General features: G+C 36.5%; 2 protein-coding genes across 2 annotated transcripts; both read left to right on the top strand.

Annotated features, from left to right (window-relative positions):
- Window positions 1–2,842: 2,842 nt before the first annotated feature.
- On the top strand, window positions 2,843–16,067 carry LOC104902670 (probable serine/threonine-protein kinase At1g01540). Its single transcript, XM_010690528.4, has 7 exons — window positions 2,843–3,737; window positions 6,871–6,975; window positions 7,338–7,460; window positions 7,543–7,713; window positions 7,823–7,952; window positions 8,213–8,422; window positions 8,773–16,067. The coding sequence occupies exons 1-7, from the start codon at window positions 3,100–3,102 to the stop codon at window positions 8,923–8,925; spliced, it is 1,530 nt and encodes a 509-aa protein (XP_010688830.1). The 5' UTR covers window positions 2,843–3,099; the 3' UTR covers window positions 8,926–16,067.
- Window positions 16,068–19,781: 3,714 nt separating this feature from the next.
- LOC104902677 (hypothetical protein) lies at window positions 19,782–21,590 on the top strand. Its single transcript, XM_010690539.4, has 3 exons — window positions 19,782–20,643; window positions 20,740–20,925; window positions 21,019–21,590. Exons 1-3 carry the CDS (start codon window positions 20,152–20,154, stop codon window positions 21,304–21,306), a joined length of 966 nt encoding a protein of 321 aa, XP_010688841.1. The 5' UTR covers window positions 19,782–20,151; the 3' UTR covers window positions 21,307–21,590.
- Window positions 21,591–22,802: the final 1,212 nt, after the last annotated feature.

Genomic DNA, 22,802 nt, shown 5'->3' with positions numbered 1-22,802 from the left:
AATGTGAATCGGATTGATAATTGATATTAACTTCGTATAGTAAGTTTTATAAAGATATAATAAACTTATATACAATATATGAATTTTATTAACAGAAAACATATAATGAAATTATATGCAATATATACTGGAAAATTTTGATTTTAATCTTTTAATATACATGCATGTAGGTTTTGTAGGATATATTGTGAAATGTCCTTTAGCATATAGAAATATGTACTTTCTGCATAATATTGTGAGTATTTGAATGATATAGTGAGTGTCTGCATAAAATAGTGAGTGTTTGAATGTTATAGTAAATTGTTCAGAAATGATGTAATTTCCACATGATACAATGAGTTTCTGAATGATATAATGGGTTTCTACATAATATAGTGGATTATTTAGAAATGATCTAGTTTTAATATGATATAGTATGTTTCTAAATAATATAGAGAGTTTCTGCATGATATACAGAGTTTTTGCATGATAGTATTAGATTTTTGAATGATGTAGTCGATTGTTCATAAATGATACGTGCTTTTGGCTGGTGTAGGGCTGCTTATCGGTCGAGTCAAGCTCGAACGGTGGTCGGCTCGACTTGTGTTCGTTTAAGTTTGTTTTAGCTCGAAGCTTACGAGCCAAACTTTGTTCGAGTCGAGCTTTGCGAAATGTTAAACGAGCCGAGCTCGAAATGTTCACGAACAGGATTGACCGTCTATCACCCTTAGTTTTTTTACATGTTTTTTTTGTTTTTCCTTTTTTAATATTTGAGATTTATATGTTTTCTTTTAGACAAAAGAACTATTAACTTATTATTGTATAATAGCTAGGTTACTGTATTTATTTATACATATAAATATATTATTTTTCTATATAAAAGTATAATCGAGCCCGTTCACAAGCTTTAAAGCCGAGCTTTGGCCAACTTAACTCGGTTCGTTAAAGCCTCGAGCTGAGTTCGAATCCGAGTCGAGACACCACGAACCGAGATTTGACCGAGCCGAGCCGACCCAAACTGTTCGTAAAAAGGTCAGGCTCATTATCATTTCTAGCTTGGTGCACACTGATGTTAATGTGAACGAGGTCCATACCAGTCAATTTGTTTCCTTAAATATTGAATCTTAAAATGTAGGTAGAATCTAGAAAAATAAAGCAAAGTATAAGTTAGAAATAACATATCAGTGTAGTTGACTTCTTGTAGGAACGTTACACCTTTGAACAAGCTTTTCAAAGCTATATGTTCCTATCAAATTTGTAGACGTCTTAATAACCAAATGACATGATCAAGTGTTTAGTAGACACAAATGCCAATTACACCAGAGATATTTCACTAATAATGACTAATCTATATCCACCAGAGATATTCTCCTAGATCCGCGCGGTCTAGGCTCTAGCAAGTAGGAGTAATAATGAAGAAGAGAGATATATTATTCATGGAGAATAAAGGTGGCCAAATGGCTGATAGTCAAAAAGTCCAGGAGCGCAAACTTTGTTACTCGGACCCAAATTTAGGCTATGTTCAGTTCACCTTATTTTTGCTTATTTCAGATCTAATCAGATAAGATTATATCAGAAAAAATAAGTTCAGATCAGTTCAGATCATGCTTATATTGAAAAATCATTATATCTTTCATTACATATTAGTAAAAATTATAATAATTGAATATTAATAAAGTACTCATTGAGACGAATCAAACAAGACCCCACATGACTATATTTTTTCTTATATATTGAGAAAAATCTAAAAGATAAGATCTTGTAATCAGATTAGTTCAGATCAGATCAAATTAGTTAGCCTTAAGCCCCGTTCTTTTACATTAAGAATAGAGATGGCTAATAGGGCGGGCCAATTCAGCCAAGCTCATCTTGTGGACTGTGTAGGTCGGGTTCGTAAAAAGCCTGATTTAACCTAGCTCGAATCAGGAAATTGGTGGGTGGATCGTAGATCAGATTTCTTAAGCCCAATCCACTAAAGCCCGCTACTAAAATCCCTCAGCTCGACCTATGAATTGGATCAGCCCAGTCCAAGTAAATATTAAACCAAATTGTGTATATTTTAATTAAATTGTATATATTTTAATCAAGTTGCATGAAGTATTATAATTCAATCAAATTTTAAAATAATCAAATTATTCATTAATATTAATAATTGTATATATATTTTAATTCATTTTAAAAAATTTACGTAATAATAATGAATAATTTCAATGATTATTAAATTTAAAAAAAAAAAAATTCTCATGCCGGTCCGCCAGCGCGATCCATCCCATTAGACTCACGAACCGCCACAACCACTTCTTGAACCGTGAAAATCGGTAACAGGCCGATATGGGCCAAGAATTTTCAGCCCGCGAACCATCCCGCCCAACCCATGAATTTCACGATTCGGTCCTGGGTCGTGAAATCTTGGCCCACAATCTGGCCCACCCAGCCTGCATTTGTGGCCATCACTAGTTAAGAGAAACTAAAATACAAAGAATAATTGAATTAAATTGAAAATAAGTTCAAAAGAACAAGATTTTAGTACTTCTGACTTTTTTTGGTGATGAGGTTCCATCCACATAGTGAATGGTAAATTCTGGCTATATGGGTGAGATCTATACCCTATGTAATTAGATTAGTGAGGGCTAGGAGGGAACAACTATCATATAAATACATTGTTATGACAACAAAGTCTCGAATCCAAAACTTAATACTACCTCCATTTTTTATTATGTGCAACAATTTGATAGAAAATAGGGAAGGAAAATATTTAATCATTACAAATAATAAAAAACGGAGGTAGTATATCACATGTGACATTCAATATGGTCCAGGAGGCTCTTCTGTCCTGTTTTATACGACACAAAAGAAACGAAAGAAACAAAGTGTAGTATCCTGTATTTCTCTCTCTAATTTGATATGTCCCATCAAAACAGCTGCTACTCACACACACACACACACTCTTTAGTCTTTCCAACCCCAAAAAACGCAGTATTAAGTGCCTCACCCTCTGTCTCTGTCCTACTCCGGTTTTGTAATTGTTCCCCATTTCCTATAATTCTCCGTCCTCCTTCGACATGCAATTTCATCAAGTTGAAGAAAAACAAAAAAGTTGCTTAATTTTGTGAAATTTTAATGTCTGAAAACAAACGACCATTTCTTAACGATGAGCTCTCCAAAAAGACCTCAATTTTCGGGCTAAGATTGTGGGTTGTTTTAGGAATATGTGTTGGTGCTGGAATTGTTCTGCTTCTTTTCATTATCTCTCTCTGGTTCACTTCAAAACGCAACAACAAAGTAAGAAACGCCCACACAAATGGAACCATCAACAACAACAACACCAGCAACAACATCCCAAACATCTCCAAAGAAATCATGGAAATCCGACAAGAAAATTCGGGTGACGGAGTAATAAGCACCCGAGGCACATTGCCCGACCCGGTACCTGAATCGGAGAATAACCCAAATGGACATCAGAGAATTCACATTGAAATTGGGAAGGATCATAGGATATCGTATCCGGAACGGGCAATTGGATCCGGGTCATCATATTCATGTCATGGTAGTGGGGAGCAGCAAAATGGGTTGTTATTGTTAGTTCCAGAAGTTTCACATTTGGGTTGGGGACATTGGTATACTCTTAGAGAGCTAGAAGAGTCTACTAATGGATTTGCTGATCAAAATGTCATTGGTGAAGGTGGTTATGGAATTGTTTATCATGGAATTCTTCAAGATAACACTCATGTGGCTGTTAAAAATTTGCTCAATAACAGGTTTCAATCTCCTTCCTTTCTCTCTCTTACCTTGGAATTACTGTTTTTGTCTTTTTCAGTAATATATGTTTGTTTTTCTTTGGATATATATATATATATATGTAAGGATTCGGAAATACATAATCTTAATTGACAGCGATTTTAGGATATTACAACTTACGTACCATAGAATTAGGGAGAAATCAGTTCATCTAATTAATCATCATCTGATAGATAAACAGTAATTATGGTAATAATCATTGTTTTAATTAAAATGAAATTAAGAATACACTTCCATATACTCTTCGAATGTAAGTTGTTCTGTTGAATCGGTGATAGAGTTGGTATGGATGTATGGCCTACCGCTCTAGTTTTTTTTTTGATCCATATGAGCCACGAAGGCAGTACAAAGTACAAAGAAAGGGAGGGGGAATTGAACTTGTGACCTATCGTTCACAACACCTCAATCTTAACCACTAGGCTAAGACATCCTTGGTACCAACCGCCCTAGTTAGAAGGGCGATAAATTTTATCATATATTCAGGTGTACCATGCTCATGGTACATCCAAGTCTATCTTTTTGCTCATTCGAAACCTCCAAATGAGCATAATCACATAGTAATAATAGGTAAGGTTCAAATGAGCAAAAAATAGCCTTGGGGTGTGTCATGTATGTGGGTTATGATACACCCGAGTGTATGATGAATGTACTCTTAGAAGGGTTACCTATTTTACTTCATTTCATTACCTTTTATTAAAAAAAAATTAACTTTTTTCATAAGAAAATGAAAATATATGGAGTATAAATATTCTTTTTTTTAAAAAAGTTTTATGCACTTACTATAGTTATAACTATCCTCATAAACACGTAATGCGTGCTTTAATTTCATAACTTGTTATTCTATTGTATACTACGCCTGTACTATATTTATGATTGAACTTAAAATGTGAAAAATTAATAAATAGATGAATTTTGATATATTAACTCGCTAATGTAAAAAACTAATAAAGGTTGTGAGTGATTTTTAATATCAATCTTTTGTGAATGAATTTTGAGTAGAAAGCAGAAAAATAGTGAGTTGATTTGACTGATTAAAAGTATCAAAGATAGTGAGCGGTTTTAAGACTTTTCAGATGGACTTCATATATATATATATATCTTATTCTCTCTCTTTTTTTTAAATGTCAAGATATTTTGTTCATTTAATTTTTTGATTGAAGTATTTGATGCATATACCTTTTAAACTTGTTTAGAATGCCAAGTTGAAATGAAAAAAGATTCTATGTTTTCTTTTGTGATTTTTTTCATTCCATCAATTAGATCATTATGGGTAATTTAGTATTTCAAGCGGGAACACCATCCTCCTCCTCCCTCCCTTATATAATTAGAGATGGAAATATCCAGCGGATGATCCGATCACCCGCTTCACCCGCACTATTAAACGGATGGACAACCCGGTTTAAACGGATGAGAGGCGGGTGACGGGTTAACGGGTGACGGATTCGGGTGATAATTTTTCATCCATCACCCGGTTACCACCCGACCCATCACCCGTTTATATATATATATATATATATATATATATACATATATATATATATATACATATATATATATATACATATATATATACATATATACATATATATATATACATATATATATACATACATATATATATACATACATATATACATATATATATATATACATATATATATATATATATATATATATACATATATATATATATATATATATATACATATATATATATATATATTTATATAAAACTTATTTTCTTATGCAAATTGTTGTGGGTTTTATGTTGTTGGGCTACTGGATTTTTTTCTCCCGTCACCCGATAATCACCCAATCCATCCGTTTCACCCGCGGGTGATGGATGGATGGATCGGGTGAAGCGGGTGGATACGGGTGATGGATGCGGGTGACGATCCACCCGCCCCGAACCCGATCCATTTCCATCTCTATATATAATAGAGATAATCGAGAAAAATAGGAAAATAAAGACCAATCCATGGGTCTTTTTGTTACTTTGAAGGAGGAAAGAGGAAAGAGGAAAGAGGAAAGAGGAAAGAGGAAAGAGGAAAGAGGAAAGAGGAAAGAGGAAAGAAGTTGGCTACATATATTTCTGGTGATAATGAAGGATAAAAGAGGGAAAAAGGTTTGTGAAAATAAAAAGGAATAAAGCAAAATTGGATTAGAACTAAGAAAACATATGTAATCATAAAGTGAGTAGATTTTATTACCTCCGTTTCTAAATACATGTAACATTAGAAATTTTGAACCATTCAAGTACTAATTTTGACCGCATTTACAAAACTGATACTTCCTTTGTTTTTTTTTTTTTCAGTTTGCAACCATTTTCATTTATAGGTGTTTTTATTTAAATGCAACATTTTCTTTATTGGTAAAGTTTTGGAGCAATTTGATCATTTTATCCTTACTTTACCTACCTCACATGCAAAAAGTAAGATTTTTTTATAAGAATAATCTCACCTTTGGACAATCTTCTCAAAACAGTCACTATCTTTCCAAAATTTGGAAATAATCCGATCTTTAAGAGTGTGTTTGCCCAAAGTGGGTCGTTACCTGTTGATAACTTGCAAATGCAAGTTTGATACCCTGATTTAGGTGATTAAGAACTAATTTGACGTGTTTCAAGATAAATTCTTAATTAAACACCTAAATCTAATTATTTTAATATGTAAGTTCTAAAAAAGAAATTAACACAATAACTCCCCCTCCCCTCCCCTTCCATCACCACCTCTTTTCCACTAACCCCCACCACTACCTTCACCCAATCACCCTTACCCCTAGCCCCATCACCACCACCCACTAAAACAAAAAATACAGCCCCCACTACACTCGCCCAGCCACCACTGTATCATCTTTCAAACCTCGAAAACCCCACAACCACCACCACCGTTGCCCAAACTACCTATGAAAACCCTCCATCCACCACAATGTTAAAACCGAACCACCACCGACTCATGATAGATTGTGATGACTTATTTTAACCTTTTACGACCGTTGATGCATGATAGGTTGTGATATCTTGTATGTTTTAGTGGTTTGTTTCTTAGCAGATTTCTTTTTTGAGAAATTTTCGTTGTTGTCCTTTGATCTCAGAGGTCAGGCTGAAAAGGAGTTCAAAGTTGAAGTGGAAGCAATTGGACGTGTTCGACACAAGAATTTAGTCAGATTGTTGGGTTATTGTGCTGAAGGAGCTCATAGGTACATATAATACCATTCACTGATTCGTACTTTCAATCCATCACGGATTTTTCACATCATAGATTCTTTTGCGAATCTCAGTATGAGATAGTGTTATGTTAAAAGACTGTTAAAACTTCCGCATGCAATTTTTGGAAGAAATGTCACCCCCTGATCTGCAAGTTCACTGTCATACCTTTTAAATGCCATTTTTGTCCTACCATACAACAGTTCTGAGGACTTGCGCTAGATTCTTTAACCAAATTCAAGATCTAGCTGTGGCACATCCCTGAAATTGCTATAGATCTCACTAGAGTCAAAACTCAGTTTTTGCTAGTACTATGTGCAACAGTATTTGATTTATCATTTCTTGTATGATATAGGATTCTTGTATACGAGTATGTGGACAACGGGAACTTAGAACAGTGGCTTCATGGGGATGTAGGACCTCTTAGCCCTCTTACATGGGAAGCTCGCATGAATATTATGATTGGGACAGCAAAAGGGTATGTATGTTTCTACAGTTTTTTCCTGAAAGCGGGACATTATGCTCTAACAATTCGCATGAATACTAATGAATGGCTTTAGATTGACATACTTGCACGAGGGGCTAGAGCCTAAAGTTGTCCATCGGGACATTAAGTCGAGTAACATATTGCTTGACAAACAATGGAATGCGAAAGTGTCTGATTTTGGCCTAGCAAAGCTCCTGGGATCAGAGAGTAATTATGTGACGACACGTGTGATGGGAACTTTCGGGTTAGTTGAAAATTATTGAAGTTACAATTAAACTTGGTGATTACTTTAATTATGATGACTCATACATGTCAAAGGTAACCAAATGTCAATTTGTATTTTGATACTGTAGATATGTTGCTCCAGAATATGCCAGTACTGGTATGTTGAATGAAAGAAGTGACGTGTATAGCTTTGGCATTCTTCTAATGGAGATAATATCTGGAAGAAACCCTGTGGACTACAGCCGCCCGCCTGGAGAGGTTAGCAATAGATTTCCCAACACATGCTAAATGATTTTTAGGCAGTAACGCGGAAATTGTGACATTTTGTATCCTTTCTTGTTTGGAGATATCTGACAGTTTTAGGAAGTTTTGAGATGTCTTCTTCAGTTTCTGCAGAACTTCCAGAATAATTTTATTATATAAACTTGAACATGCTTAGGCTTTTTGTTGTTAGGGACCAACCTGCTTCTCGATGTCTTTTTTCATCCTTCTCATTCTTGTCAATGCAACACTTACAGGTGAACCTAGTTGATTGGCTCAAACAAATGGTTTCAAACCGAAATGCAGAGGGCGTGTTGGATCCTAAATTTCCTCAAATACCTTCTTCACGGGCACTTAAGCGCGTTCTGTTAGTAGCTTTACGATGTGTAGACCCAAATGCACAAAAGCGTCCGAAAATGGGTAACATAGTACATATGCTGGAAGCTGAGGAGCTTCCGCTCCGTGACGTGAGTTTGCACTCCCTTTTCTTACTGTTTGAACCTAGACTTGCTCAATTTTGGAAAATTTGCATTTGGAGTATAAAGTTATGCCTACTGTCATGTCATGATAATAGATTGAGTTAATCATCTAAGATTTTTCATCTGGCTTGCTTAATGTACTTAAACAGTATGCTGTAGAGAACTGCAATCACAGTGCATAGTTTAGTCTAGAAGCTTTTTAAATTGTTTGCTGTAAGAGTCACCTAAAGTTGGTGTTATGGTGATTTCTCCATACCCTTATTACTGTTCTTTTCTTGATAACTTATTTGTGATAATCATCATCTGTTAGTTACATAATATTGATGTGTTTGATTCAGGATCGTAGGACTTCACGGGAGCATGGAATTTCTAGCCAGATTACCACAAGAGGTAGGCTGATGGATGAATCAGGAGATAGTAGCGGATATGAAAGTGGTGTGTCAATTCGTAGATTGCCATTGAAAAAGCAAGAAACTGTAGACGAGCACTAGAATTGTGAGGTTTGTATAGTTGGTGATGAGATGTTTGATTGTTTGGTTTCCATTGATGTTGTAATCCCCACACCGATTTTATTCTCCTGTACATGACCGTGTAGGAACTTTATGCAAGATCAATCATATTAAGTGCATCCTTTTTGAAGTTTAATGCCTTGCATACACGACGTGGAGGTTAGACTTGTCAAAAACGGATCTGAAACCAACTAAAATAAGGGGTTCGTTTGGTTTATGAAGGGGAAAGGGAATGGAATCAAGTAAGGGAAACATAGAGAACGGAGTCAAGAAAGAGAATGAGATTGAATTGTTTGGTAGATTTATACAAGAAAGGGAATACACCCACTATTTTCTCTTCTTCTCACAGCACCACCAGTCCACCATACCATCTTCCCCAGCTCACCACAGAATAGGACTATGACAACAATTCACCGGCAACCACATCACCGGTGTGCCACCTTCCTTGCCTTCTCGTCTTCCATTCAACAGCTTCCATCGACCAACATTTTCTTTCTCTATCTTTTGGGTGCGGTTGATACAACAGTTTTTGTTTGCTCGTCGCGGGAGTTTGTATACGTGTTTGCCACCAACAACAGTGGTTGTTGTTGTTGATGACTGCATTCTTCCTCGTTGGAGTAATTAAAGCAATCGTAATATTTTGTCTCGCCTCGGTGGTGAGCGTTAATGATGGGGACTAGTGGTGGGCGTCGATGATGGGGACTGGTGGTGGTGGTCAGCTGTCGACGATAGGACTAATTGATGGTGGGATGGTGGCCAAGGTCCGTCAATGGTGGTTATGTTGTAGAGGAAAATGGGGGAATGAAAAACCTTAGAGGGGGGGGGGGGGGGTGGGGAATGAATGTAAAGGGATTTGAGGTCCTTCAAATTGAAAAACGAGTAAAGGGAATTGCAAAACCTCCCAACCAAACAACATAAAAGAGAATCGACAAAATCAATTTCATTTCCCTTTCTCGTAGACCTCTAACCAAACATCCAATAAATGGTTTGACCATGATTTTAACATTTCAATGAATGTGTCCCTTTAAGAATTTTTTTCTTATAAAATAACAGATAACTATTAACTTGTTACTATCTCTTGTGAAAATGTTTAGGCTTACTCATAATATTATAGCGCAACGTAAAATAATTACTAAAATCTTCCATCCATGACCCCACCATCATCAATTTGAAACTTTCACAGCACGCATGCGTTAGAAAGGTCAAACACCAAAGACCCGGGCCGAATGAGTGCCAACCCTCTTCCACCTTCCTTTATGGTTACTCACTCTTGGCTTATTTCAATTTTCAAGGGAGCTAATGTAGGAAAGCTGTCAGTTATGTGGAAATAAGGAGGTTACTCCGAAGGTTGAGCTTCTTTCCTAAGAAACTATTGATATTGACAAGTTACTCCAAACTAGTATTTAAAAGGAAAAATGGACCAGAATAATTAAACTATGGGTTGTCCACTTTGAATAATTTTAATTATGAATTATTTATAAATAAGCACAATTACGAATTCTTTTTAATTAATCTCAAGGGTCTTCTTTCTTATTGTGATTTCTCAAATTTCCTGCATTTTATTATGACCAACTAATTAAATCAAGCAAAATTTGAAACATCGGTGTTGCACTCTTAAATACTAGATTCAGAAACTTCAACCAAAACCCCCAAATTTCAATAATGATCATATTAAGGAGAGACACATGGTGATAAAAACAAAATTCTATTGTGACTTTCCACACAAATTTTAAATTTGAATGATTCACATAACAATTATATAAATTAAATGGCTAACACAATTTAATTGTACTTTTGATAAATTAACTCGCATTCAGACTTTAAATGTAAAATTTGTTTCTTCTACATCCTTTTCAAAATGAAATTGTCAATGTAAAAGTTTATTGATTATTTAAGCAAAATTAGATGATACAGGCTCCACCGTCTGGGTTGCCCCTATGGCCGCTATGGGATTACTGTGTAATACCATTTGCCTGTCGACAAAGTGAGTAATTTGCTCAGCTTTAGCATTTTGTGTTTGTCTTAGAGGCATATATGTTTAAAGAAGAGGTAGAAGAAATGCACTTGTATTGGGAGGTTAAGAAGGAAGATGTAAAGCAAAACTCAGAAAGAGAGAAAGAATCCTTTGAAAAGTCGAAGAAAATTTACTTGAACAAGAAAACTCTAGAAAAAGGGTCGGATAATTTCCTCGAAGAGGAAGAAGAGAGAAGTTTGTATCTCAAGGAAAGCGAAAGTTGCATGGAGGAGAGAACCATGGGAGAAGAAGAAGAGAAAGAGAAGAAATTTAGAGTCAATAAAATTTACTCAGGTGTTTCAAACACCCTATTTGTAGTCGAAAAGAGACAGTTACAAATTAAATTTGAAATTCGAAGAAGCTATCATTAAGGAGAATGTGCCAAAGAGGGAAAAACGACCACGTCTAAAAAAACCGTTTCTGCTTATCAAGTAGTAACTATTTCCACGATCATGAAGGAGCCACCAATACAGTTGACATTAATGTCAAGGAGTTAATTGGAGAATTCCAACAAAATCTGCCAACGATGTTTGCTAGCAATGTCTGTCAACGATGTATGCTAAGGGTGTCTGCCAAGGTCAAGCAAAAAGTCCCTAGATCTTCATTAATACATTATTCATTCGGGATAATTGGTGTGAAGGGAAAATTGTTGGGGTTTAAATATAAGCCCAAGCCCTATGATTAGGGTACAATTAGAGGTTTAACAACTTAAACCCATTTCTGGGCGGGAAGTTAGTTGTCTAACTAACTTCCATTCTCTTACCATTTTGTTAGAATTAAATTATGCTACTTCTCTATAAATACTATACTCTTGTTATCATTGAGATCGTGATTAATAATAAACACATTTCTGGATCATTTCACCTTCTTAATCTTTCTATTTCTCTCTCAATCTCTCTCTAAAGTACTCTTGGTTAAATGTTGAGTACTCAAAGTTTCCTCTCTAATCTCCATTTAAGGATAACTTCCTGCATTCTACATCATTGGTATCAGAGCATTTTCGCTCCTGAACTCAACCAATTTATCCAGTTTTAGCTCAAACTTCCCAGTTTCACTAATTGAGGCAATCTGGCGAAACGAAAAACGCTTACAGTAGCTCAATTAAAGACATTAATGGAGTCTCGATTGTTGGAATTGGGACAAAGAATGGAGATTATTCGAATCAATTGGAGGAAATGATTCAACTCCTGTAAGATAAGGAAAAACAGTCAACTGGAGCAGAGCGTGAGGGATCAAATGATCCTCCCTACCATGGAGGTAAATCATTAGGTTTTGTGTCGAAAATTGAATTTCCTGTGTTTGATGGATCTAATCCTCGAATTTGGATTAAGAAATGTATGCAGAATTTCACCTTATATGCAAGATTTTAGATAATAAAAAAGTAGATCTTGCTAGCTTGTACTTGATTGGTAAAGCTGAATCTTAGTATAATAGTTACATAGCAGTAAGAAGACAGTTGAATTGGGAGGATTTTGTAGTAGATTTGTGTTCTATATTTAAAGAAGATATAGGCGGTAATGTTGTGGAAGAATTCAACAGGTTGTCTCAGTCTGGTACCATTGATGAATATCTAGATGCATTTGAAAATCCGAAAGGATTGATGCTGTAGATAAATCCTTTACTTCCTAAGCAGTACTTTTTGGATAGTTTCATAGGTGGATTGAAACCTAATTTGAAGCATTTTGTTAGAGCCTTCAACCCTGCTACTCTTGTTGATGCAGTAGAGTATGCTAGACTTCAAAAAATGCAATTATCCAAGCCACTTCTTCCACCACAAATATCAGCCCAAACCCATTCCAAATTATAAACCCCTTTCTTTGCCATCCACTACTAAACCTTTGCTTCCAACACCTTCCTTGTCCACTCAAACTCAAACCTCGCATAATACAAGGCCTTATAGACCAACCAAATACCTTACACCTGCTGAAAGAGAAAATAAACAAGCTAAGGGTCTATGCTATTTCTGTGATGCACCTTATGATAAGGGTCATAAATGCCAGATACAACAAACTCAACTGTTTGCTATAGAAATCCTTGGTTTAGATGATCAAGAGTATGGTGAGGATGGTGTGGAGGAAACCTTGGAGATGTTTCAGAAAGAACCTTATATTTCTATTAGTGCTCTATTTGGTAATTATGGTTACAATACCATGAGAGTCACTAGTTATGTGGGTAAAAAGCCACTTCATATCTTGATAGATTCAGGCAGCACTCACAACTTCTTAGATGTGTCCTTAGCTATGAAGTAAGGATGTCAGATTGTTGCCATGCCTGTTAAGTTTGTTTCTCTAGCTGATGGAAATACACTCTCTTGTCAGTCTATGTGTAAAGGGTTTCAGTGGAGGCTGCAGAACACTATGTTTGTCACAGACACCATGCTTATACCTCTGGGAGGGTGTGATATGGTTCTGGGAGTTTAGTGGCTTCAGTCTTTGGGGACAGTGCAATGGAACTTTCAGAATCTTAGAATGGAGTTCGCCTATAATGGCACTCATCATGTGTTGAGGGGAATGTCTTCTAATAAGGTCACTACAATTAAAGGGTCTGCGCTCAGAAATTGGTAACTTCTAAGGTTACTTCTGTTCAACCATGCTTCTTAATTACAGGTATCTAGTCCACATCCTGATGATCATAACTTACATTCCACCGCTACTTGCTTATGTCACATCACTGGACTACATGCTGCACCTGAACTCTTAGCCTTACTAGACAAATATAAAACCCTTTTTGAAGAACCTACTCCCTTACCTCCTAGTAGATCCTTGTTTGATCATAAAATACCTTTGTTGCCAGGAGCTCATCCTGTCAACATTAGACCTTATATGTATCCTCTCAAACAAAAAGATGTTATAGAAAATGTTGTGCAAGAAATGTTGAATCAGGGTATTATACAAGATAATTCTAGCCCATTTGCTAGTGCTGTTGTGTTGGTAGGGAAGAAGGGTGGTTCTTGGAGACTATGTGTGGAATACTGGGAACGACTTAATAGGAGAACTATGAAAGATAAGTTTTCAATCCCTGGCTTGTAGTTGAAGAGCTATAGATGAGTTGGCAGGGGCTGTGGTGTTTAGTAAACTGGACCTGAGATCAGGGTATCACCAGTTAAGAATGTATGTTGATGATGTTCACAAAACTGCCTTCAAGACTCATTCTGGTCATTATGAGTTCTTGGTCATGCCTTTTGGATTGACCAATGCCCTTGCCTCTTTCCAATCTTGGATGAATTATGTGTTTAAACCACTTCTTAGGAAGTGTGTTTTAGTTTTCTTCGATGACATACTAGTCTATAGTCCTAGTTTGTCACTTCACTGGCATCACTTAGGTTTCAGTTGATGCAACATCATCACTTGTTTGCCAAACCTAGTAAATGTGCATTTGCCACATCAAGGGTTGAATATTTGGGGTACTTTATATCAGTACAAGGTGTTATAACTAACCCTTCTAAGATTGCAGCAGTTAAAGCTTGGCCTATTCCTACTCCAATTAAAGAATTGAGAAGCTTCCTTGGTCTGTGTGATTACTATAGGAAGTTTGTTAGGAACTATGCTCTAATTAGCAAACCCATGACTCAGTTGCCCAGGAAAGGAGAATTTGTGTGGTCTGACTCAGCTCAAGAAGCATTTGAAGCATCAAAGGAGGCTCTTGTTTCAGCCCCTGTCTTAGCGGTTCCTGATTTCTCTAAAACATTCATCCTTGAAACCGATGCATCTAATGAAGGAATTGGGGCTGTTCTTATGCAAGACAACCACCCCTTAGCTTTCATTAGCATGACATTGGGTCCTAAATGGCAAAAACTCTCTGTTTATGAGAAAGTGTTGCTTGCCATAGTATTTGCTGTCCAGAAATGGGAGCAATATCTCATTAGTCAAAAATTTGTCATTCACATTGATCAAAAGAGAATTAAATGGCTTACAGCAGAAAATCAGTACACCTTTTCAGCAATTTTGGCTTTCAAAGTTGATGGGCTTTGACTATGAGATATTTTACAAATCTGGCAAGGAAAATTTAGTGGCTGATGCTTTGTTCAGAGTGTCAGGTTCTGAGATATTGTGTTTGGCATTGTACTATGCAGTCCAATCTTTCCTCTTTGATCATTGATACTTATCAGTTAGATCCTGCTCTTTTGGAACTCTTTCATGCTTTACTAGCACAAGAACCTGTGGATGCTAAGTATACTTTACAAGATGGCATAGTCAGAAGACATGGTAAGATTGTGGTTGGCTCTTGATGAGTGATATTTATATCACTCTAAACCTCTTATTTATCCCTATATTTAACCTTTATTTTGTATTTTACCCTCTTTTATTTGTTTGTTTTGCTTAAAATGCACCTTTTTTTGTTTTACTAGTTCTTTTTAGATATGTCTTTGTTTTACTTTTCAAGTTACTTTTTACATTATTTTCTTGGTTTTTTATAGGTCCAATTAAAATATACTTTTAATTTCATCTATAAAGCCAAAGGAATGCACAAATGTGGAGTAAACCATGAATGATGAAGGGACGGAGGCAAATGGAAGTTGAAGAAGCAAGGTTCACAAGATGGTCCACTTTGAACGACCATATCTTCCATACAAAATCATTTTTCAGTGATTCAAATTGGAGAGTAAATTTGGCTCGTTATCTTTCCAACGATAGGTCACATGCTTGATTTGCATTAAAAACGAGAAAGTTATGGTCATTTGAAGTTGAGCTGTTTGTGCAGTTCTCTTAGGAGCGCCCGCTCCCTTTTTCATGGAGCGCCGACTCCTTGTTTTTTGGAGCTCCCGCTCCCAGGTCGCTCTCTGGTCTCTCCAACTTTCTGTTTTGCCCAGTTACCATAGGAGCGCCCGCTCCTTTCAAATTTTCCGGACAGCTCTGTTTTTTTCGCGACTCTTTGATGATGTAATAATTGGACCTATAAGTAGGAATCATCCCTATTCATGAAGGAAAACCTAATTTTTGAGGGGGGATTAGCCTCCATTAGTTTTAGATTAGGATTTTAAGTGAGAGAAATCTCAAAACCTAGAGAGAGAAAAGGGAGAAAACTCAAAGAGAGGTTGAAGATTGTAGATTCAAGGGTGACACTTGTATTGGAACTTTCAACCATTCATCAATGAGCATTTCTTACTCTATCTCCTCTTTTATTGTTTTATTTTAATTGTTTTTCTTAGTTTTGTTGTTCATGATTAGTTTAATTATTTTTGATTTATTTTATTTAGTTTAATGTTAGATTAATGATTATTATCATGTTATTAAAGTTTTATTTCTCTAAAGTCCTCATTTTTGTATTTATGGAGTAGTTTGTTGGTTAGGGTTTGGGTGAAAACCCAACCATGATTGAATTGGCCATTTGAGTTTGGATTTAGAGAATATGTTGCATTCTCTTTGATCACTTGAATGTCGTATTAGATGGAGTTGATTGATTTAGGTTGGCATGAGAGTGTGACCTACTGATTTCTATTATTGACTTGGGTTACTTTGAACCTCGGGATATGTTAGTCATGGATTAGAGTCCTTATTTGATGTCTTTGAGGATTTCTCCGCCTATGAGAGTAAGATGGGAGTTGTGTGTTGGGTCAATAGCTAATTCAAGTAGTGTTCATGTATTATCTCTATGTTTGATATTCTTATGCCTATTTCATGATTAGTTGGTGTTTACTCCCATCTCCTAACTTTAGTTATCTTTGATATTTAGCTTTTTCGTAGTTCTTAGTTGGTTATTGACAATTTCCGACTTGATTCCGGCCTAGCTTATTGTTTTATCAATACATTTTGGTGTTCCTTAGTCCCTGTGGATTTCGACCCTTACTTATCACTTTACCTAGTTTAGTGATTTAGTTAGGTTTTGTTTGACCTTAGGAGATTAGTAACGACCTAGTTTTTCCTATGTCAGCTCTAGTGACCAACTTAAACATAATCTGTTGTCTTGATGCATTCCTCTGCTGAAGGGGGGACGTTCTTGTAGAGATGCCACTACTAGGAGACTCAAAACATTCTTCACTTGGAAGGGTCTGCACAAGGATGTCAGCTCTTTTGTGAGAAATTGTGTAGTTTGTGAGGCTAGCAAGTATGATCCATCAGCTTATCCAGGCCTCCTCCAGCCTCTTCCAATTCTTCAAAAAGTATGGTATGAAGTTTCTATGGATTTCATTACTAGGCTCCCTAAGTCTCAAGGCAAAGAAGTGATATATGTGGTGGTTGACAGGTTAAGCAAATATGCTCACTTCTTTGCTTTACATCATCCATATTTTGCTGTGGATGTGGCACAAGTATACTTAGATGGAGTTTTTAAGCTCCATGGTTGGCCTAAGTCTATTGTTAGTGACAGGGATGCTCTTTTTCTCAGTCAATTATGGCAAGCCTTGTTTACTCTACAAGGTACTTAGTTGCTACTGTCTTCAGCTTACCATCCTCAAACTGATGGACAAACTGAAGTCTTGAACAAGTGTTTGGAAGCTTATTTGAGGTGCATGACTGGTGAGCATCCCAAGGATTGGTTTATGTGGCTTCCATTGGCTGAGTGGTGATATAACACTACCTATCACACTGCTACCAAGTTAATACCTTATGATATTATCTATAACCAACCAGCTCTTGTCTACATTCCCTACTTGCCTGGGGAATCTTCTAATGAAGCGGTTGATAGAACTATGCAAAGGAGAGATGCAATGATGGTTTCTTTTTAAACTCATTTAGCTAAAGCTCAGCATAAGATGAAGGTGTTGGCTAACAAGAGAAGGTTTGAGAGATCCTTTCACATTGATGATTGGGTTTGGCTGAAGCTTCAACCATATAGACAATCTTCTGTGCAAGCTAGAATGAACCAAAAGTTAGCTCATAAATACTTTGGTCAATTATGAGTGGAAGACATTGTCGGCCATGTAGCTTACAAACTCACTATTCCTCCTTATGTGAAGATTCACAATGTCTTCCATGTTTCCCAGTTGAAGCCTTTTAGGGGACTTCTACCATCTTCTCCTCAGATTCCCTCTTGGTTCCATGGTACTGCTGCTGATCAAGTACTTCAACCTTTTGCCATCTTGGATAGGAGGGTTGTTAAGAGTCATATGTGGCTGAAGTTCAGTATTTGATCCAATGGGCTGATCAACCTGCTAGTGAAGCTACTTGGGTCTTTGCTAATGCCTTTGAAGCTCAGTTTCCTGAGTTCCCTTTCCAGACTTGAGGTCAAGTCTTTTATAAAGGGAGGAGGTATGATATAGGGTATAATTTTAACAACTTAAACCCAATTTTGGGTGGGAAAGTTAGTTGTCTAACTAACTTCCATTTTGTTACCATTATGTTAGAATTCTGTTATGCTACTTCTCTATATATACTATACTCTTATTATCATTGAGATCATGATTAATAGTAAACACATTTCTGGATCATTTCACCTTCTTAATCTTTCTATTTCTCTCTCAATCTCTCTCTAAAGTACTCTTGGTTGAATGTTGAGTACTCGAAGTTTCCTCTCTAATCTCCATAAAAGATAACTTCATGCATTCTACATCACCCTATGGCTGAATTTGCACCCTTTATCTCATCACCAAGTCCCATAAGCCTAATTTGCAAAATGGTCCCAAAAGGAGAAAGGCCCAAAGTCTCTCATGTTTAAAGGAACTCTATAAATACTACAGATGACACAAGGTAAAGATTATCCACAAATACTCTCTATTATACTTTACTTATTGTCTGCTTGCCTAACTTAAGATTAGAGAGGGTTTTCTCAGAAAACCCCTGGGTTAATTAGTTTATTTGTCTTCTAGGTGGTCTGCCATGAAGAGTTGAATCCAACATACTTCCTCCGCTCCCATTTAATTGCAACACTTTCAATTTTACGCTTATCAATGGGCAATTTACACTATTAATATTTTTGGTTATATTTTGGTAAAAATTACAAGAATCACATATTAATAAAAGTACATATTGAGACGAATTCAATAAGATCCTACATGACTATATTTTTTCATACATGTGAAATACAAACGCTAGTTATATGAGTGATTATGAATAGTTCTTTGAGTAAAACTTATATGACACACTGCAAAAAATGAGTAATAAATTTTGAGACGAAGGTAATATACAAATATTGTACATCAGATTGTTATATACATCAAAATACTTATCTCTTTCGATCCGGATACATTACCTGCTTCTATTATTTTTTTTTCGCCACAAAGATTTGAGGAGGAAATAGAAGGTGAATAATCTCTAATATACTTTTTTTGTTCTCTTTGGGTTGTAACTTTCTAATTTTGGGTATTTCAGTTTAGTTGCTACATTGCTTATTTTTATAAATTCTTTATTTTTGTTTCTCTCATCATCCTAAAATTCACTTTTTTTTTTATCTCTCTCTGTACAATTCTCACATTAATTAATGCGTATCTTTCGTGTTGCAACTAAATATAAAATAAGGAAGTATCACATTTAGAAGAGAACAAGTAAATATAATTACAAATTGTGAGTAAACTAAAACAAAACAAAAGTTAATCACTATATTTAATTGTACACTTCAATATTTTCTTTGAATTTTTTTTTTACCAAATACAACCTTTTAAAGTGCGCATTTTTTTTTTCAATCTCTTGAGTTGCATACTCAAATAAACCATATATACTTTTAACTTGCAGTCTAAATCCAATCAATGTTCACGTTTTTTTGCCTACAACTTAAAAATGTTGATTTATTTGAAATCATAATCAAAGAGGTTAAAATCAAATGATTGAGATTAATAAAGTTACCATACTGCATTTGACAAAAGATTCATTTTCTTTCTCTATTTAACCTATACAACATTTGTCATTTTATACCCCCACACCGAAACAAAAAAAAGGAAAAAAAGAAAAGGTTAAGACGGTAGGTTGGCATAACACAAGAAAGATCCTGCCAAAGTGCCAACTATTACGAAGCTGTCAGATCCTTCCTAGCAGTATACTCTTGAGTGCTTTGAGTTGTTTATTCTTTAGATGGGTTAGGTTTTGTTTAACTTTATTAAGTGTTTTACCACATTCTCAACTTATTATAGTACTTAATTTTCTTTAAAGACAATAATAATCAATCAAACTCCACCGAAACATCACAGACAACAGCGAGCGTAAATATTCTGATCTCACAAACCCAAAATAAAACAAACACAAACACAAGCAGTTTTAGCAGTTCTCCATCAGAAGCAAAGGCAAACCCTTTAGACTTTAGTAGTCTCGTCGTGTGAGTTGAAGATGCACGCCAAGACAGATTCCGAGGTGACGAGTCTAGCGGCATCATCACCAAACAGATCACCACCAAGACGACCAGTGTACTACGTGCAGAGTCCATCAAGAGACTCGCACGATGGTGAGAAGACAACAACATCGTTTCATTCAACACCAGTGTTAAGTCCTATGGGTTCTCCACCTCATTCTCACTCATCTCTTGGGAGACACTCGAGAGAATCTTCATCTACTCGTTTTTCAGGGTCTCGCAAGATCTCACCTAACGATGCTGCCAAAAAAGCCGCACATAATAAGAAACAACAACAACAACAATCACCATGGAAGGAATGTGATGTTATTGAAGAAGAAGGACTTATTGAAGATGAAGAAAGTCACAAACCTCTTCCTCGTCGTTGCTATGTTCTTGCTTTTATATTCGGTTTTTTACTTCTTTTCTCTTTCTTTTCTTTGATTCTTTGGGGTGCTGCAAGACCTCAGAAACCCAAGATCACTATCAAGGTTCATGTCTTATTTCTTATTTCTAACACACACCCACATAAAGTCATCAGATTTGATTTCTAATTTCAATTTCAATTTCAATTTCAATTTCAACAGAGTATTAAATTCGATAGATTCATGGTATCAGCTGGATCAGATCATACAGGAGTAGCAACAGAAATGGCATCAGTAAATTCAACACTCAAGTTTCTGTATCGCAACACAGCTACATTTTTTGGAGTTCATGTTACTTCTACTCCTTTAGATCTATCTTACTCCCAGATTGTTGTCGCCACTGGAAATGTAAGTTTCTCTTCTTTCTGACTTTTAATTTTTTATGGGTAACTTACAAAATTGATTGATTGATTGATTGATTGATTGATTGTTGGGATGCAGCTGAAGAAATTCTATCAATCGAGAAAGAGTCAGAAAACAGTGAATGTGCAGATATATGGAGATAAAATTCCACTATATGGAAGTGGGCAGAGTTTAGTGGGTACTTCAACGGGTGTACCAACGGCAGCAGTAAATATGTCACTAAGCTTCACAGTTCGATCTAGAGCTTATGTTTTGGGGAGATTAGTTAAACCTAAATTCTATAGATTCATTGATTGTTCAGTTGTTTATGATCCTAAGAAGCCCAATTCTGCCATCTCTCTTAAGAAAGCGTGCACATATCAATAAGCAATTCCATCCCCAGTTTCAGATTTTGCAAAAACATCAAAAGACAGACTGGTAATACAGATGTGGTTTTAGTCGGTGGTTCTGTACTCTGTAGTTGGAAAGTACTGGCACGCGTCGGTGATAACTGGTGGATCTGTGAGGATTTTTTTATTACTTATTTTAGGTGTATTGAAAGTTTATGTATCGTAATTTTTAGTGTATTTTTTTTTTTTTTAATATATACTACTGCTACTATATAATTTGTACTATTTATTAATTAATTAATTTGTGCTGTAAAGCAATAATTCATTGTGTCATAGAACCATGTTCTGGCGGAGCTGTATTCTTCTTTGGCATATGTAAGGATATCAAACATAATTTAGCATCATGAAAGAAATCTTACCAATTATTGTGAAAGTGCAATCCACGAATTGATTCTCTTTGAAAACACCTAGTGTTTTGGCCCAATATGTCTCTAGGCCCTAGGCCCAAGGTAAATTACCGCATCATTCAAGAGGCTGGTCCATCGATAAGATTCGGCCCAGCTAGGTCTCAAATTCAAACTAGCACTCAGATATCATCATTTCCAATGCTTATAATTAAGGAACATATCTTAATTTATAAAGGTAATGAATGACATCCCCACCAATTCTCTCTATACTTCAAGTTCCAGTACTGACTTGAGCGTTGGGGGCAATCCTGGAATCACCTGCGGGGTAGTTTCACTCTTCATCTGGCTGAGCCTCGAGCTCATCATCGCGCTGAGAATCCTCGAGAAAATAAGTAACAACATCCTCCTCGAGCATAGCCTCAGTATCACCAGAGGAAGAGTTTGCTGCCAACTCGGCCTCGACCATGGTCGTATACTCGGCCTCGATATGATCCCAGTCCAGAGATGGAGCTATCTTCGAAAGGGTCCCTCGCACCTTTTGAAGAGTTTTCTTCGTGGCTACATCGGCAGCCTAAAGCCCCATATCCACTACAAACTCTCTACCTGCTAGAGACTCTTGCCATCCGGTGATGATCTGGTCCTTGGCCGAGGACTCCTCATCCTTGGTAGCTTTCTCCTTCTCGGTGAAAGCCTTCTCTTTCCCCGCGAGCTCGATTTGGCCGTTAACAAATAACCACTAGCTCCTTCTAAGCCGTCATTCCTCTCGAAGCTTACGAGAGTCAGTAGTGTGGCGGTGACTCATGATTGCCATCCTGATCGAACACTACACAAAGATAAAGATGATGAGCAAGGAATGTATGAAAACTAAAGAAAGAAGGGAAGAGACTTACATCAACACGAAAAGCATGTAGAGCCTAGACCATCACCTTGGGGATGTGGGAGGCCCTTTGAAGGCCCACTTGTGCCGTGGAAGGGTCATGTGGTGCCGTTCGAAGGCCCTCCTAGGCCTTGTTAGGGTCGTGCCAAAGCGAGCCAAGCGGAAGGCAAAAGTCGAAAGCGAATGGAAGTTTGAGGCCCCATGGGGGATCCTCAGGCACCTCGGGGACCCTAGGGAGGTCCAGCATGA

This window comes from Beta vulgaris, chromosome 1 (assembly GCF_026745355.1).
Source record: "Beta vulgaris subsp. vulgaris cultivar EL10 chromosome 1, EL10.2, whole genome shotgun sequence".
Classification (NCBI taxonomy): Eukaryota; Viridiplantae; Streptophyta; class Magnoliopsida; order Caryophyllales; family Amaranthaceae; genus Beta; species Beta vulgaris.
Note: the sequence above shows the minus strand (reverse complement) of the source record. Positions and strands in the feature narration are given on the sequence as shown.

Coding starts and splice junctions, on each gene's coding strand:
- LOC104902670 (XM_010690528.4), top strand. CDS start 3,100: ATGTCTGAAAACAAACGACCATTTCTTAACGATGAGCTCTCCAAAAAG. Junction 7,714..7,822: donor CGTGTGATGGGAACTTTCGG/GTTAGTTGAAAA, acceptor TTGATACTGTAG/ATATGTTGCTCCAGAATATG. Junction 7,953..8,212: donor ACAGCCGCCCGCCTGGAGAG/GTTAGCAATAGA, acceptor CAACACTTACAG/GTGAACCTAGTTGATTGGCT.
- LOC104902677 (XM_010690539.4), top strand. CDS start 20,152: ATGCACGCCAAGACAGATTCCGAGGTGACGAGTCTAGCGGCATCATCA. Junction 20,644..20,739: donor AACCCAAGATCACTATCAAG/GTTCATGTCTTA, acceptor CAATTTCAACAG/AGTATTAAATTCGATAGATT. Junction 20,926..21,018: donor TTGTTGTCGCCACTGGAAAT/GTAAGTTTCTCT, acceptor GTTGGGATGCAG/CTGAAGAAATTCTATCAATC.